The 18,386-nt window shown below is 45.0% G+C and overlaps 2 protein-coding genes across 2 annotated transcripts in view; both read left to right on the top strand.

The window, feature by feature from the left end:
• The window catches only part of PITPNC1 (phosphatidylinositol transfer protein cytoplasmic 1), a 250,957-nt gene that overhangs the window by 203,001 nt on the left and 29,570 nt on the right, over positions 1-18,386 (top strand). The window contains exon 8 of the mRNA XM_061144419.1: positions 7,997-8,092. Within this exon, the coding sequence (XP_061000402.1) occupies positions 7,997-8,092 (96 nt within the window). The remainder of the gene's footprint in view (positions 1-7,996; positions 8,093-18,386) is intronic.
• On the top strand, positions 527-1,466 carry LOC133057966 (transcription activator BRG1-like; the record flags this gene model as incomplete). The annotated part of the gene is made up of 1 exon (XM_061145072.1): positions 527-1,466. A coding segment is annotated over one exon (528 nt), but the record flags the coding sequence as incomplete, so codon positions are not given.

Here is an 18,386-nt window from a genome sequence, read left to right as displayed (position 1 = left end):
ATGGCCTCTGATTACATTACATCATGACCACTTCCTACTTCCCTGTTGCAGCCCCTCTGTGCACCACCCAAGTCAGCCGTATATGGGGTGAAGGAGCAAAGAACAGGATATAGGAGCCTAACAAAACCCAGAAGTCACTCAATATCACGGACATTTTAACTGGAAAGAACTCTAGTGGTCATCTAGGTCACTTGCTCTCAACCTCATTAGGGCCACAGATCTCTCTGAAATCAGCTGAAAGTAGTCAAACTCTGTTGCCAGAAAGAAAGCATCTCCCCAGATGTTGGGTATAGCTCCAGGATATTTCACAATTCCCTGATATCCATCCATCTAGACGATGCTTTTATTCTGCAGGGTCTTGCCCAGGGTCACACAGAGGAATTAACTGAATTCATACTCAGCTCTCCTGATTTCCAGTGTGGGACCCGTCAGCCAATACTATGAGGTTTCCACTCTTCATTGAGGTCTATATTGGGAATTATGGAAAGTTAGGGTGCTTACCAGCAGATAGAACTGGGACTCATGAAAAGAACCTAATATCGGGGGCGGGCGGTGGGGGGAGTTCATCCAGCTGCCGTCCCACAAGGAGCTGCCTGAGTACTACGAGCTCATCCGCAAGCCTGTGGACTTCAAGAAGATAAAGGAGCGTATCTGCAACCACAAGTACCGCAGCCTCAACGACCTGGAGAAGGATGTGATGCTGCTGTGTCAGAATGCACAGACCTTCAACCTGGAGGGCTCCCTGATCTATGAAGACTCCATCATCCTGCAGTCGGTCTTCACCAGCGTGCGGCAGAAGATAGAGAAGGAGGACGACAGTGAAGGGGAGGAGAGCGAGGAGGAGGAGGAGGGCGAGGAGGAAGGCTCCGAGTCAGAGTCTTGCTCAGTCAAAGTGAAGATCAAGCTCGGCCGGAAGGAGAAGGCCCAGGATCGTCTCAAGGGGGGCCGGCGGCGGCCGAGCCGTGGGTCCAGGGCCAAGCCGGTGGTGAGCGACGATGACAGCGAGGAGGAGCAGGAGGAGGACCGCTCAGGAAGTGGCAGCGAGGAAGACTGAGTCCCGACATTCCAGAGTCTCGACCCCGAGCCCCTCGTTCCAGAGCCGAGACGGTGTTAGCCCTTAGCAGTAACGGGTAGCAGCAGATGTAGTTTCAGACTTGGGATAAAAACTGTATAAACGAGAATCTTCCATATTTATACGGCAGAGAAGATGTAGGACTGTCTGTGTCTGGCCCTGTCCTGGCATCAGTAGCGTTTGTAACAGCATTAACTGTTTAAAACGAGAAAAAAGGAGAAAAAAAAAAAAGAATTATGAATTGGGGAACACATGACACCTGTTTTTCTTTTCTTTCCCTGGCAGTACTGTTCGGCCGCAGTTTGGAATCACTGTAGTTTAAAGCTGTGGATGCATGTGTGTAGCCGTCCACTCCTCGTACTGTATTTTATTGGACAGGTCAGACTCGCCGGGGCCGGGGGTCCACAGGCCCGGCGAGGGTATGTCAGTGTCACTGGATGTCAAACAGTAATAAATTAAACCTCCAAAAAAAAAAAAAAGAACCTAATATCAATTACTAAGCAATATTCCTGCCATAGATTCTTCTCTGGAAAATAGAAGCTAATGTCTTCCCGTCAGCCATTCAGCAGCATGTATTGAGCACCTGTGAGCATCTTCTAAAAGCTCTAAACATTGGGAGATTAATTATTTATTGGAAATTAAGACTCTTTGTAATCTCAAGCCTTAAGAGAATGTTGAGGTCCTCAAAGTGATTTTTTTGTAGCTTTGTTCAGGTGGTGAGAACACCACCCTGAAACATTGACTTCAGAAGTGCTTGTTATTTCATGGACTTGCATGTGAGAATAAGTGTCATATTAAAGAAAGAGTCCAGAGTTGGAACTTAAAAACTACCTAAGTAGATTCTACTGCAGTCTCAACAGAAAAGCTCGAAGTCGTTGGGGAGTTCCCAATAACAGTTACTCAGGACATACATTTTTCAGTAGCAGGAGGAGAAACAGATTCTAATTTCATCGTTTTGGAAAGAAATAGGAAGCACTTTTGATTGATATTTATCTTCTCAGTTGGGTGCCAAGAGACAGCCTTTTTATCACTGGAGGAGTCTGATCGTGAAGCCTGGAGGCTTGCCCTGAATCTGAGCTTCTCTGCCAACAGGCAGTGTGACCTCAGGCAAGGCACTTTACTTCTTGTGCATGCGTGCTCAGTCATTCAGTTGTGTCCAACTTTTTGCGACCCTGTGGACTGTAGTCTGGTAGGCTCTTCTGCCCTTGGGATTCTCCAGGCAAGAGTACTGGAGTGGGTTGCCATTTCCTCCTCCAGGGGATCTTCCCAACCCAGGGATCAAACCCACATCTCCTGCGTCTCCTGAGCCTTAGTTTTCTCATCTGAAAAGCGGAAATAATAATACTATCCTGACCATGCACTTGTGAAGTCAACATAAATGACTCCTCTTCTGGCCTGACAGTCTGTTCTTTCTTTTGTAACGAATATTTAATTCACCTTGTATTTTGGGGAATAGCTTCCCAGTCTGTCTCTCTCACTAGATGGTAACTTGTGAAGTGCAGGAACTCAACCCTTATCTTTGGAGCCCTCAAAGTCAAGGACGCTATTTCATATGCAATTGAGTGTATAAGTCGGGGCCTGTTTAGGAGGCCTAAACCACAAAAAAATCTGAACAGGAAGAGTGTAATATAAGGAATTATTAATTTATTGTAATTATTAATTAGAATTATTTGATGGTCACTGGAGCAGCAGCTGCGCAGTGCTGGAGCGACTTTGAGGACATATCCAGGGGCAAGGGAGAAGCCCCAGCAAGATGGTAGGAAGAACGAAATCACGTTGAACATCAAACCGCATGCCCGCCAGAGATGCTCAGAGGGGTCAAACAAACCTTGTGTGCACCAGGACCCAGAGACCCCACAGAGACTGAGACAGAACTGGGTTTGAGTGTCTCCTGCGGAAGTACAGATCAGCAGTGGACTGCCGCAGGGGCAGGGGCTTTGGGTGCAGCAGACCTGGGTATGGCATAAGCCCTCTTGGAGAAGGTCGTCATTAACCCCACCATAGAGCCACCAGCCTTACACTGGGGACTGGGGAAACAGACTCTTAGAGGGCACAAACAGAACCTTGTGCACACCAGGACTCAGGAGAAAGGAGCAGTGACCCCACAGCCCCACCCAGACTTGCCTGTGAGTGTCTAGAAGTCTCCGGCAGAGGCCTGGGTCAGTGGTGGCCTGTGGCAGGGTTGGGGGCACTGAAGGTAGCAGTGTGTACATGGCACCTTTTGAAGGAGGTTGCCATTATCTTCATTACCTCCACCATAGTTTGGCCCCAGGTAAATAACAGGGAGGGAACACAGCCCCACATATCAACAGAAAATTGGGTTAAAGATTTACTGAGCATGGCCATAGCACTGGTCATAGCAACACAAGAGAAGACTCTACACATGGACATCACAAGATGGTCAATACCAAAATCAGATTGATTATATACATCATGGCCAAAGATGGAGAAGCTCTATACAGTCAGCAAAAACAAAACCGGGAGCTGACTGTGGCTGATCATGAACTCCTTATTGCCAAATTCAGACTTAAATTGAAAAAAGTAGGGAAAACCACTACACCATTCAGGTATGACCTAAATCAAATCCCTTACAATTATAGTGGAACTGAGAAATAGATTCAGGGGATTAGATCTGATAGACGGAGTGCCTGAAGAACTATGGACAGAGGTTCGTGACACTGTATAGGAGGCAGGGATCAAGATCACCCCCAAGAAAAAGAAATGCAAAAAGGCAAAATGGTTGTCTGAGAAGGCCTTACAAATAGCTGAGAAAAGAAGAGAAGCTAAAGGCAAAGGAGAAAAGGAAAGACATACCCATTTGAATGTAGAGTTCCAAAGAATAGCAAGGAGAGATTTAAAAAAAAAGCCTTCCTCAATGATCAATGCAAAGAAATAGAGGAAAACAATAGAATGGGAAAGACTAGAGATCTCTTCAAGAAAATTACAGATACCAAGGGAACATTTCATGCAAAGATGGGCATGATAAAGGACAGACATGGTATGGACGTAACAGAAGCAGAAGATATTAAGAAGTGGCAAGAAAACACAGAAGAACTATACAAAAAAGATCTTCATGACCCAGACAATCACGATGGTGTGATCACTCACCTAGAGCCAGACACCCTGGAATGCAAAGTCACGTGGGCCTTAGGAAGCATCACTACGAACAAAGCTAGTGGAAGTGATGGAATTCCAGTTAAGCTATTTCAAATCCTAAAAGATGATGCTGTGAAAGTGCTGCACTCAATATGCCAGCAAATTTGGAAAACTCAGCAGTGGCCACGGGACTGGAAAAGGTCAGTTTTCATTCCAGTCCCAAAGAAAGGCAATGCCAAAGAATGTTCAAACTACCGCACAATTGCACACATCTCACATGCTAGCAAAGTAATGCTCAAAATTCTCCAAGTGAGGCTTCAACAATATGTGAACCAAGAACTTCCAGATGTTCAAGCTGGATTTAGAAAAGGCAGAGGAACCAGAGACCAAATTGCCAACATCTGTTGGCTCATCGAAAAAGCAAGAGTTCCAGAAAAACATCTATTTCTGCTTTATTGATTTTGCCAAAGCCTTTGACTGTGTGGATCACAACAAACTGGAAAATTCTTCAAGAGCTGGGAATACCAGACCACCATACCTGCCTCCTGAGAAATCTGTATGCAGGTCAGGAAGCAACAGTTAGAACTGGACATGGAACAACAGACTGGTTCCAAATTGGGAAAGGAGTACGTCAAGGCTGTATATTGTCACCCTGCTTATTTAACTTATATGCAGAGTACATCATGAGAAACACTGGGGTGGATGAAGCACAAGCTGGAATCAAGATTGCCGGGAGAAGTATCAATAACCTCAGACATGCAGATGGCAGAAAGCAAAGAAGAACTAAAGAGCCTCTTGATAAAAGTGAAAGAGGAGAGTGAAAAAATTGGCTTAAAACTCAACATTCAGAAAACTAAGATCATGGCATCTGGTCTCATCACTTCCTGGCAAATAGATGGGGAAACAGTGGAAACAGTGACAGACTTTATTTTGGGGGGCTCCAGAATCACTGCAGATGGTGACTGCAGCCATGAAATTAAAAGACGCTTGCTCCTTGGAAGAAAAGCTATGACCAACCTAGATAGCATATTAAAAAGCAGAGACATTACTTTGCCAAGAAAGGTCTGTCTAGTCAAAGCTATGATTTTTCCAGTAGTCATGTATGGATGTGAGAGTTGGACTATAAAGAAAGCTGAGCACCAAAGAATTGATGCTTTTGAACTGTGATGTTGGAGAAGATTCTTGAGAGTCCCTTGGACTGCAGGGCAATCAAACCAGTCAGTCCTAAAGGAACTCAGTCCTGAATATTCATTGGAAGAACTGATGCTAAAGCTGAAACTCCAATAGTTTGGCCACCTGATGTGAAGAACTGGCTGATTGGAAAAGACCCTCATGCTGGGAAAGATTGAAGTCGGGAGGAGAAGGGGATGACATAGGATGAGATGGTTGGATGGCATCACTGATGTGATGGACATGAGTTTGAGTATACTCCAGGAGTTGGTGATGGACAGGGAGGTCTGGTATGCTGCAGCCCATGGGGTCACAAAGAGTCGGACATGACTGAGCAACCGAACTGAACTGACACTTTGATACGAGTAATTATAAAGATGTAAAGAGAAGTCTAAAGGGTACCTAAGGCTGGGGAAGTGGACACTAGGAAGAACAAACTCAGAAGGGGTCCACCTCCATGGCTGTAGCTTTACCTCCTTGCAGAGACTGTGATCATAGCCCTAGATGGCAGAGAAGCTTGCTGGGTTTCCTGGACCAGAGGTGGTCCACAGTTGCTGGGTGGCAGAAAAGTTCCCTCTGGGTACAAGTGAAATGAGACTGGTGGGCAAGAATATAGAGTCTGGGCACCATTGGCGATGTGCGGCTGGAGCAGAGGGGTACCTACATCAGAAGGGCCACAGTGAAGTCCAGGACTCCAAAGTCACCAAGCAGCTGTGCAGTCTGGACATGTAGCTGGGACAGAGCAGCGCTTCATTCCCCTCTCCCCTCAACAGATTGTGCAGCAGGAATAAGATTCACACCAGGAAGAGAAGCCCCTTCTTCCTGCAGGGTTCCTCTAATACATGGCTTAGTGTCATACTCACTGTCAAGAAGTGCGTACAGGGTCTGGTCTGTTAGAGCAGAGACTAAAGGGTGAATTTGAAGCAGAAGGGCAATAATGTAATAATGGGTGATCCAAAACTATGTGAATTAAATTAGGAAAAGCCACCTAATCTGTCAATAACTCCCCTAACCCCTGTTCATTTCCCTTTCTTTCAGTCCCATAAATTTTACCACCAATAAATGTCAAAGCTCTCTAACTTCTCTTGTAATTTACTCTCTAGCAGCTCATTTGCCTCTGGGGTGTTGCGTTGTTTTGTTTTCTTAATGAGGCACATGTCTTCTCTCGCACACACTTAAAAGAGACTCAAGTGAAAAGAGAGAGTGAAACACACAAACACCCTGAGACCCGGTGTTTCATTTTGTGTTTCATGTCTCCACTCGAACTTATTTTCCCACCATTTCTCCATTTCATTTCAAAGCAATCTACCTCTCCCTCCCAAACACTTTGGGAGTGTCTCCAAGCGCTTGAATTCACCTGGCCATGGTCGGAATCAGAGCTGATCCAGGAACCAGTCTTCCTCTGCCTTTAAGGAAAATACAGTGGCCTCCTCAGTTCAGACCGGAGAGTCAATCTCTTTGAACAGATCTGAAGAGTCCAATATCTAACCATTATAGAAGGAAATTGGTGACAGAGCAAACAGCAGCCTGGCCAGATAATTACCAGCACAAATATTATTCAGAAAGCATTTGGAAAGGACTAGCAGTTTCAACTTTAAAGAGCCCTCCAGGTGCTATCCTGGGGGAGAACATGTTATTAATAGGCTCCAAATTTATGTCAAGACAATGTTCTTAGGCATCAACCACCCTCTTCTTCCAAAATATCTCGTTCTCTTCTGGCGAGTCAGATTTAATTAGTGTTAGCAGATGATTCCCTTGTAGGAATTAGCTAAACAGTGAGATAGGGATACAATTAAGACTTTCTCCAAGGATGAAGTGATTTGCGAACTTAATCTTTTTGCTATCCTTCAGAAGTGATGAGAAGATATCCCTGTAAGGTCAGAAAAAAATGGCAGTGGGGAAAAGTAGAAGAACTTAGTCTTCCCACCAGAGTGTATATCTATATACGTGGTTCTCTTACATATTTCTTTGCAAGTGTTGCGCATTCTGGGCCTGTAGAACCAAGCCTAGATTGACAAGAAGCCATCTCAGTACTTTTTTAAGCTCCACCTTCATACCCCTATGTGTACCAAAGAAATCGTGCTTTTAAATGATCAAGAATAATACACTGGGTAATGGGATTGTGGACAGTCTATATTTTCTTCTTTTTGTTTATCTGTATTTTCTGCAATGAGTGTATGTTATTTCCAAAATTAAATATATGTAAACACTTTAATGAAAAAAAAAACCTTATTTTTCTTCTCTAAATCTCAGGCTGTGTTACTGCTTTTTGTCTCCTATCTACCCAGAACCTTTTTAGCCTCTTCCCTCTCCCTGTTTAGATTAACTGCCAAAAATCAGCAGACTTCCTTTTTGGAAGAGATTTATTTCTTCACTCTTGAACTTCTAAAAACAGCTTGTTTTATCTTCTTCCCCTCACCAAGCGTTGATTGATGCTACACCTGCTTCTGATGTGACAAAATGTAAGCGATGAATAAAAGCTTCTCATGATTCTTGCACATTCTGAGGCAGCGGAAAGCTCTCACCAGGGGCACTTAGCCATGTGAAGATGCTCTGTGGGGAGTTATTCTGCCTCACGCACCATTGGGCCAACTTGCGGGCACCTTGAGGATCTCACCTACCATCACTAACCTTTGATTTGTGGCTCTGCTCTTTCAGATTTTTGACAATGAAGCCAAAGACCTGGAGAGAGAAGTTTGTTTTATCGATATTGCCTGTGATGAAATTCCAGAACGTTACTACAAAGAATCTGAGGTGAGCAATAGACGGGGTGTCATGTGGAAGAGAGTTATTCTTTCAGCAAACTTGTATTAAGTCCACCCTGACCCAGGACACATCCATCTGTCTTTGTGTTGATTCAATTTACTGTTACATCTTACTGAATTCTTTACTTCGAGACTCAGAGTGGAGTTCCTACTTCTTGGGGCCCATCATTAACCCCAGCTGCCACTCACTTTCAGTGTAGTCTTCTGTCTCCCCAGCTCTGCCATCATTCTGGATAGCAAAATAACTCGCAAGGCTGAACCACACAACTGATAACTAGCCTATAAAACACAGTGGCCACCTCTGGCTTCCTGTTTGGCCAGGCCTGGGGCCAGCCTGTCTCCTCCTCTGCAGGGGCTGTGTTTTATTTATATCTTTGGGGTCTAACACAAAGAAAAGGCTCAATGAGTCCTCCCTGAGTGAGTATTGAAACTTGGGCAGCTTGTCTCTGCACAGAAACTTTGTCTCAAAACTGAAAGGACCTTCATAAAGCCCTCTCCTTTTTTTTATCTTGACTGAGAATAAATTTAAGAAAATACCTTTCCATATGATTTCCACCTGCCAGAATCCACTGTTTGCCTCAGTGCAAACTTTTATCCTGTTAGTATAAGTCACCATTTATGGCCTGTTAGTATTTTATTAATGGCTGCTGATGGAACTTAGGTGACCCCCTTGTAAATAACGTCCCAGCCCTGCAACAACAGATGCTGGGCTATTTTTGTTGTTTAGCAACATGCAGCCAATCACAGTATGTTTGGACTCGTGGCCCTCTTCTCGTCCTTGAGCGGTAACACATGGACCTTGAAACTCTTTCCTCGGCTTCATTAAGGCTGATTTAAGATGTAATAAATAAACCCGGTAAGAATGAATTCCACCGTGACGCACGCTGGGCCCTAAGTGTGGTTCAGATGTTTTTTGCCTCCACCTTTTGGGATCCATTTGGATGTCAGAGTCTAACCCAGTCTCAGCGAGTGCTTAGCTGCTTAATTGCAGTCATGTGCTCTGCAGCTGCTGTCCCTTCAAATCTTGGGAGAGGCTGATGGGAATGACTATTGGTGGGACTCAAAGGCTGAGCCTTTGAATGTTATCCATTTACATTATACTCTGCAGCCAGCCACACTCATGAATTTTCAGAAAAACAAAGCAAAATGCCCTCTGCATAACTGTGGACCTACTCAAGAAGAGAAAGCTGGCCTCCCCTTGTCTTACTTTTCTGTGGTTTCATCTCAAGGCCACCAATACTTACAGGGCTTCAGTGATGGGGAAAGCGTCATGCAGCGCACTGGGTGAAGCCGTTGCCTTGCCGCCTCTGTGGCTCCTTGAGCCTGGGCGACTGTTGTCTTATCTGAACATCCTGGTCCCTTTGGTAGCTCAAGCCTTCTAGAAAGACAGTGTTGCCAGAACACTCTGAACTGATTTCAGCTCTTCCTCTTAGATGGCTTCAGTGTGGTCCTGCCTGGCATCAGGGATCCCCTGATTCAGTGGAAAGTCTTAGCACAGATACAGAATACTAATGACAAAATCAACAAGACTCATTTCTGTCAGCCAGTGCCTGACTCATCTCCCTGAGCTTTGTGCTCCCAAGAACCACCACCGGCAAGCTTTTCCTCACTGACACAGATACTCGAGGAACACTTTTTTCATGCTTCACTGTCATTCATTTTCCCGGGCCATAAAGTATTCTTTTCAAGATACAGTTTGACCAAGGAAATGAGAGGGGAGTAGTCACTCATCCAGTAAATATGTACTGAGTACTCACTGCGTGTCACAGACAATATTTAGATGGGGACATGGCAATGAACAGAAGAGACACAGAGGGTCTCTTCCCTTACAACACTTCCAGTCTAGCACGGGAGCCAGGCAATGAAGAGCTAATCCCATAATAAACATGTGGAGTTAAGGAAGTTTGCAGGGAGAGACCGTGATAAGGAAACTGAACATAAGAGGATGGGATCAGGAAAGATGCTCGGGAAGACATGACCCGCAGGAGGAAAAGAGCTGGGGTCGGTGCTCCAGGTGGAGGTGACAGCATGCACGGGATTCCCACCGTGACACCGGTGTGGAAGCAAAGGAGACCAGTGTGGGGCAGCAACAGAAGGAAGAATGGCAGGCAGGGAGGTTGGGAAGGATGAGGAGGCCACGTCAAGATGCTTAGATTTTATTCACCTGCAGTGGAATGCCTCTGAAGAAATTAAAGCTGGGGCATCATGTGCTCTGATTTATGCTTTTAAAAGTTTGCTCTGGGTGGAGACTGCACTGTCCAGGAGCAGAGTGGAAGTCAGGAAACCACTGAGGTCATCGGAATTATCTACTGTGTTAATTATTTAGGTTATATGGTAACTTGAGCTGGAGGGCTGGAAACAGAGGGTTCTGAGGTATCTACGGAAGATAGAGTTGACAGGGATTGGTCATAAACTGGGTGTGAAGATAAGAGAAAAGGAAGAGTCAGGATGACCCTAAGGTTTACTGCGTGGACAACAGATAGATGGGGGTGAGAGAAGAAAAGGAATGGATTTTGGAGAAAGACAGATGGATTTTGTGATGCCAGTGAGACATCTAGAACAAACAGAAATGAGTCTGGAGCTTAGATAAGAGATCTGGGCTGGAGACAAATTGGGGAGTATTTTGGGAATAGAAGAATTAAAGTCCTAAGGATGAATGAGAGTGAACAAGCATAAAGTATAATGGGAAGGGAGTTAGGTCCTAGTATCACATTTAGGACAGTAGTTGGAGATCAGGGAGAGGATGGCGAGGCCCCAGGAATCTGCAAAGAACTGGACAGAGAATTAGAAGCAAAACAAGAAGAGAGCACCAAGGGATGCAAGCTTCGAGAGAAGAGAGCGAATGGTTATGCTTAGTGCTACTGAGAAATCAAATGAGATAATGGAAACCTGTCTCCAAGAGCAGTGCCTCTCAACTGAGAGCGTCCTTACCCCACGAGGATGCTCGCAATGTCTGGAGACGTTTTTGGTTGTCACAGCTTGGGAGTGCTGCCAACCATAACCACATTCTGGAATACACAGGACAGCCCCCACAACAGGGGTTGTTGTTTAGTCACTAAGTTGTGTCCGACTCTTTTCTGACCCCATGGTCTGTAGCCCACCAGGCTCCTCTGTCCATGGAATTTTCCAGGCAAGAATACTTGTTGCCGTTCCCTTCTCCAGAGGATCCTCCCAACCCAAGGATCAAAGCCGAGTCTCCTGCACTGCAGGCAATCAGATTCTTTACCTTTGAGCCACCAGAGAATCCCAGTCCTCACATGTCAGTATGCCAAGGCTGGAAAATCCTGCCCTGAAAGTAAAGGTCATTGGAGATGAATTGGATTTCATTCATTGGCGGTCTGGATTTTGCTCTCACACCCAGAGCCACCCCTGCCTGTCCTGGAATCTTAGGGTTACTTAATGGATGTGGGAGAAAGGAGCCCCAGAAGGCTCAGCCCTGCACATTCTGTCAAGCAAAGCTTCCCAGACGATCACCAGCCTACATTACATGTAGAATTTTTTCTCACTGTCTCTGGCAATTAGACCACAAAGGAAAGAGCATAATTGGGAATTGCAATAAAACCATAGGAAAAGTGTGTTCCGTGGGATTCCCTTGTGACCCAAACCCACCATCAGTCAACTTTCAGAATCCAGATTGCAGTATGAACCCACCAGAAGGGAGAGAGTGAGCTTCCAAGGCTGTTTGGGTTGTGTGTCATTAGCCAGGGACTGAGAATAAGGGCTGGAGATACCAAGGGAACACTTCATGCAAAGATGGACACAATAAAAGACAGAAATGGCATGGACGTAACAGAAGCAGGAGATATTAAGAAGAAGTGGCAAGAAAACACAGAAGAACTATACAAAAAAGATCTTCATGACCCAGATAACCACAGTGGTATGATCACTCATGTAGAGCCAGACATCCTGGAATGCGAAGTCAAGTTGGCCTTAGGAAGCATCACGATGAACAAAGCTAGTGGAATTCCAGTTGAGCTATTTCAGATCCTAAAAGATGATGCTGTGAAAATGATGCACTCAATATGCCAGCAAATTTGGAAAACTCAGCAGTGGCCACAGGACTGGAAAAGGTCAGTTTTCATTCCAATCCCAATAAAAGGCAATGCCAAAGAATGCTCAAACTACCGCACAATTGCACTCATCTCACATGCTAACAAAGTAATACTCCAAATTCTCCAAGCGAGGCTTTAACAGTACATGAACCAAGAACTTCCGGATGTTCAAGCTGGATTTAGAAAAGGCAGAGGAACCAGAGATTAAATTGCCAACATCCATTGGATCATTGAAAAAACAAGAGAGTTCCAGAAAAACATCTATTTCTTCTTTATTGACTGTGCCAAGCCTTGGACTGTGTGGATCACAACAAACTGTGGAAAATTCTTCAAGAGATGGGAATACCAGACCACCTTACCTGCCTCCTGAGAAATCTATATGCACGTCAGGAAGCAACAGTTAGAACTGGACATGGAACAATAGACTGGTTCCAAATAGGAAAAGGAGTACATCAAGGCTGTATATTGTCACCATACTTACTTAACTTCTATGCACAATGCATCATGTGAAATGCCAGGCTGGATGAATCACAAGCTGAAATCAAGATTGCGGGGAGAAATATCAATAACCTCAGATATGCAGGTGACACCACCCTTATGGCAGAAAACGAAGAAGAACTAAAGAGCTTCTTGGTGAAAGTGAAAGTTGGCTTAAAACTCAACATTCAGAAAACTAAGATCATGGCATCTGGTCCCATCACTTCTGGCAAATAGATGGGGAAACAGTGGAAACAGTGACAGACTTTATTTTCTTGGGCTCCAAAATCACTACAGATGGTGACTGCAGCCATGAAATTAAAAGACGCTTTCTTCTTCGATGAAAAGCTGTGACCAACCTAGACAGCATACTAAAAAGCAGAGACATTACTTTGTTGACAAAGGTTCATCTAGTCAAAGCTATGGTTTTTCCAGTAGTCATGTATGGATGTGAGAGTGGGACTATAAGGAAAGCTGAGCACCAAAGATTTGATGCTTTTGAACTGTGATGTTGGAAAAGACTCTTGAAAGTCCCTTGGACTGCAAGGAGATCATACCAGTCAATCCTAAAGGAAATCAGTGCTGAATATTCATTGGAAGTACTGATGCTAAAGCTGAAACTCCAATACTTTGGCCACCTGATGTGAAGAACTGACTGATTGGAAATAGACCCTCATGCTGGGAAAGATTGAAGGCAGAAGGAGAAGGGGACGACAGGGATGAGGTGGTTGGATGGCATCACCAACTCAATAGACATGAGTTTGAGCAAGTTCGGGGAGTGGTGATGGACAGGGAAGCCTGACGTGCTGCAGTCCATGGGGTCGCAAAGAATCAGACACGACTGAGCAACTGAACTGAACTGAGAATGAGGGAAACAACCAGTTTAGAAGTCATTTCCAAACAAATTTCTCCTCTGTACACTGTAAATAATTAACATCCTTCTCCCCGCCACAGGAGTTTCTTTCTAAAATGAAATCAGACCTTGTCGTTTTCTGCTTAAAAGCTCAATCCCTTAGTATGGTCCTCTGCCTTCTCCCCTTTATGACCCTCACCACCTCCGTGCCTCTCAATTGGAAAGCTTCTAATCATTAGTGTTTAGAGTTCCGTCAAACGCAACTTCTACTCTGTGGGCTTCCTGGGCACCCCACTCCCTACCCCCTGGAGCAAGAGTTTTGGTCTGTGGTTTCTAGATGATACTAGCTCCACAAAAACAAGGGCTGTCTTCTTCATCTCCATACCCCAGCAGATAGGATAGCACCAGCACATAGCAGCTGCTCACAGAACAGTTGTTGAATGAATGAGTGAAAGCCATGGGCTTTATTTTTTTTCTTCTAGCAGTGACAGTCTCAGAACGAGTGCTATCAAAGCAAATGCATTTGTAGCCATTAAGCTAACAGTTGTGCATCAGTTCCATATATATATATATATATATATATATATATATATTAACCTGAGGTCTACAGCTTTATGAGCTTTTTCTTCCAATCCATCTTTCTAAGTTGACTGTGTCAGCATCATAAATAGGAAACACATTTTCTGCAGAGAAGGCTGAAATGCTGGTGGACTCAATCTGTTCTGAGATTTTTGAGGTTTATCCATTCAGACCAGGGTTATCTGGGTCACCACTCAGCTCCTGTGTGTCTCTCTCTCTCTCTCTCTCTCTCTCTCTCTCTCTCTCTCTCTCTCACACACACACACACACACACACACACACACACACACACACACACACTGCCACCCAGGACTAAGCAGGGGGTTGAAGTTTTTTCTTTTCTTTTTCCATTTGTCCCTGGAAACCTCCAAACCACATGAGAGGCAAGGATGCCTCTCTCATTAAGGTGACAGGAGCTAGAAATTTTCCACGGGGTGCCCTCTCTCTGGTGGCATAAGAGCCCCCACTAACCAGAGTTTTAGCAGAACTCGAGGCTCAGAATCTGCTGAGATCCCAGCCCAGCCCCGTCTTTATTATCATTTTGCCACTGTTTCCAGTCACATCAGGGGCCTGAGCCGCAGCTCCCAAGAGCCTCTCAATCTCAAGTTTTTTGCTCTCCTACATGTAGCAGGACTTTGCAGGGCAGCATTGCATTGTTAAAAAATCATTGTGGCTTCTCAGGCACAGAGGGCACCTCCATGAGCCTCCACGCAGCCCCGCCAAAGCCCTGAGCCCATCAGAATCATAACTCTCTGGATCAGGTCACTTACACACCACCCAAGCAGCAAAGACGAAGTGAAGCCAACATCTGAGCAGGTTGTACTTGTTATGTGGTTGACACGTGGGTTCTTTCCTCTGCCAAGATGTCCATCCCTTTGATGCTCTGCCAAGATTTCAAGGTGAAGATCCCAGCCCAGGAAGGAGGAACTGGAGACGATAAGTCATAGCACGCGCTCGGAGGACACGGGCAGTGAGCCCACACCTGCCAAGCTGAGCTGGCCATTTGGGATGAGGGAGCAAATCTCGACACCCAGCCTCCAGGATTGGTCGAGCCTAGACAATCTCCAAAAGTCAGGCTTAGGGAGCTCTGACTCAGAGGCTTTTGTGTTGGCTCAAGTCCAACCCTCTTTCTCCTCGATTCACTGCAGTCATTTTTAGTTTGATTTGGTTTTATTTTTTATTTTTTTGGCCTTGTCCCATGGCATGCAGGAATCTTAGTTTTCCTCCACCAGAGGTCAAATCCAAGCCCCCTGCATTGGGAACACAGAGTCCTAACCACTGGACCATCAGGGAAGTCCCTCGTTTGCATTTATTAAGTGCTTACGTGTGCCAGGCTCTGTGCTAGGCTCTGGGGCTACAAAGGCCATAATCTCACCAGTCTCCACCATCATTTGAACTTGATCTTCTTTTTTTTAAATAGAAAAAGAAAATCTCTCCTTCCTTTTGGAAGATGTAAAAGAAGTCTCCATTTTACCAGTTATAAAGAGCACAATAATTCTAATGGAGAAATTAAAGAAATTCACAGTGTCTTAAACTTGGGTATCAGTGAAGGAGAATGTGAGACTGTCTGAGAAGCAAGTAGCCCTGATATAATTGGAGGTAGGAGGGTATAGGGTAGGAGGTCTTAGGCAGGATTTGATTTAGAGCTTTCCCTTTGAGTTGGTTAACTGGGGGACTCTTTAGAACTCAGCCTCCAGGCCCCTGGGTTAGAGTTTTTCTGAACTAAGAAATCCTTGGAAGCCAGTTCATTGGTCTCACCGATGTAAATATCTGCTGGATTGTCTCTTAAGGGAGAGAGAAGGGAACAGAGATGTGTCTAACTTTTCCAATAACTGTCAAGGGTGAGAGATTAAATGCCTTTTGCTGAGTACAACGGGCCCCCAGAAAGGGAACGAAGAGATGAAATGAGCAAATATTGTCATACATAGCTGTACCCTTCAGTACAAAGTGCTTCTTTCGAATAACTCTACTCCCTCAAATTAAAAATACTTTCATGTCAGTCTATATCTTGGCGGGTGAGGTTGGTCAGAATTTTCAATTATCTCCAAATGGCCAGATTTAACACAGCTGCCTCCCACTGGGGTGCATGGTTCAGTTCATGTTGTGTTGTTATTGTCATTTTTTTCCTTTTTCCCTCCATCCATCTGTTTCTTTCTGAGAATATAATGCAGCTGTTTGGTGATGGGCTCCAATTTACCAGTGCTGGGTGCCTCTAGGAGAATAAGAACTGGTTTGCTGGTGTGGGGCGAAGCCCCTGCTGCGAAAGTGCTCCCTGGTGACAGCCACCAAAGCTGAGGCAGGAAGTCTGCAAGACGACGGTCAGGGTAAGGGTCCCCCAGAGCTGCTGCGTCACAGGGTCTCCATGAGGCCAGTTCCATTAGAGACGGAAGCTTGTGGAGGCCTCTGAAAGTGGCCGGAGCAGTAGATGAGAAGGAAAGCCCTGGGAAGAAGAACATTCTTCAGTGGAGCTTCTTTTAACCTGCTTCCTCCAAAGCCTGGGTGACAACACAAGTGCCTCCAGGGGTCCCAGGAGGAGAACAATATGATGACCATACTCTCTTTACAAAGGCCCTCCTGATCCTGCAGGACGTTGTGAGTCATCTCCTAGGCAGCTGCCTTTCCTTCTCCCCGCCCGCCAGTCCCCTTTGCAAGTTGGATGACGTCCTGTTCATTAATCCAGTGGATGGCACTGGAAAAGCAATGGGTATCCCACCCAGTGGGAGGCTTCGATGATATTTGAGTGACTCGCTTTGTGTATCAGATTGGCGATCCCATCACCTTAGCCAGGAAGACTTGGTCCCAGCAAGGCTGCAGAGAAGTCTGCCATTCCCGTGATCTTCGAGAACATATCCTCTGTGAAGACGCAGTGTGAGACCTTGGGTGTTGACACAATCAATGAAAAGTAGGACACCCTCACCTTTAAGAAGCCCGTGATCTGGTTGGGAAGATAAAGGCTGACAGCTTAGGCTAAATGATAGCCTAGCCTGAGGCAGGAGGAGAAAGGCCTTCTCACCATGTGGGATTCACTCCCCAAAAATTCCTCTGCTCTACCATCACCGAGTGAATCAAGAAGGGGGCAACCCCATAAACAGAAGTGGTCAGGGGGAACTTTATAGGAGTAATGAAATCTGAATTGGGCCTTTAAACAATGTCTACTTTTATTGTTTATCTGTTCACAAAATAATGCGTGATCCTTGTTTAAAAAAAAAAAAAAAAAATCCAGGATTTCCTTGACAGTCCAGTTAAGACTCCATGCTTCCAATGCAGGGGGCATAGGTTTGATCCCTAGTCGGGGAACTAAAATCCCACAAGTTGCAGCGTGCAACCAAAAAAAAAAAGCCCAACATGACATAAATGTGTAACATCAAAAAAACAAATGTCCTGTGATACCTAATCACAGAGTTAAATGTTGTTGAAGTCGGTATTTGTGGTGTTCATACTTAAACATAACACATACATAACACTATTTTATAAAATTGAGCTCATAGGATGCAACTTTGCAACATTCATTTTCTCAATGATATAAGCTTACTGTCTTTCTGGGGCAGCACACATCTCTCTGGCAGGCTTTGTAACAACCGTATAATGTGCCAGCGTACAATTATGCCATACTCTGTTTGATGGACATTTAGAGTGTTTCCATTCTTTCACTGTTACAGTACTGCAGCAACATGCTCATGCTATATTTTTTTTGTATAGTTTTAGTATTTCTGTAGAATACTTTCTAAAAGTGAAATTGTTGTATCAGTGGGTATGCACTTAGGGAGGCCTCCCAGGTGATCACAGCCACTGATTGACCATTTTGAATCTCTTCTTCCATTCAAATGAGTGGATGAATGGAGACATGAGATGAGATGCAGTGAGATGATGTGAAAGCCCAGCCCTGGCACATAGTTAGCATTTAATAAATGTTCCCTTCTCCCTGCTTTGATACTGGCACTGAGATCTGCAGATGTGTTGCTGGTGTGGTTGCTCAGCAGAAACCAAGTGTCTTTGGAAAGTGGCTGCCATGAGTTGGGCTGTGGACATCAGTTTGCATGTTGCTTTTTACCTGTTGGCATGAATGGAGAAAAGAAGCAGAGAGTTGATGTTAGTCACTCCAGTTCACAAGATGGCAGAGTTTGCTGCAGGTACAGCAAGATCCTTCAGAAAATAGAGCCATTTGTACAGCTGAGACTTTTTAATTAATTAATTATGGCTGCACTGGGTCTTTGTTGCTGCACATGAGCTTTCTCTAGTTGCAGCGAGCAGGGGCTACTCTCTCTAGTTGCAGTGCATGGGCTTCTCATCGTGGTGGCTTCGCTTGTTGCAGAGCATGGACT

The sequence above is a fragment of the Dama dama genome, chromosome 5 (genome assembly GCF_033118175.1).
Source record: "Dama dama isolate Ldn47 chromosome 5, ASM3311817v1, whole genome shotgun sequence".
In the NCBI taxonomy this organism is placed as follows: Eukaryota; Metazoa; Chordata; class Mammalia; order Artiodactyla; family Cervidae; genus Dama; species Dama dama.
The sequence above is the reverse complement of the archived record's forward strand: the minus strand, read 5'-3'. Positions and strand labels throughout refer to the sequence as shown.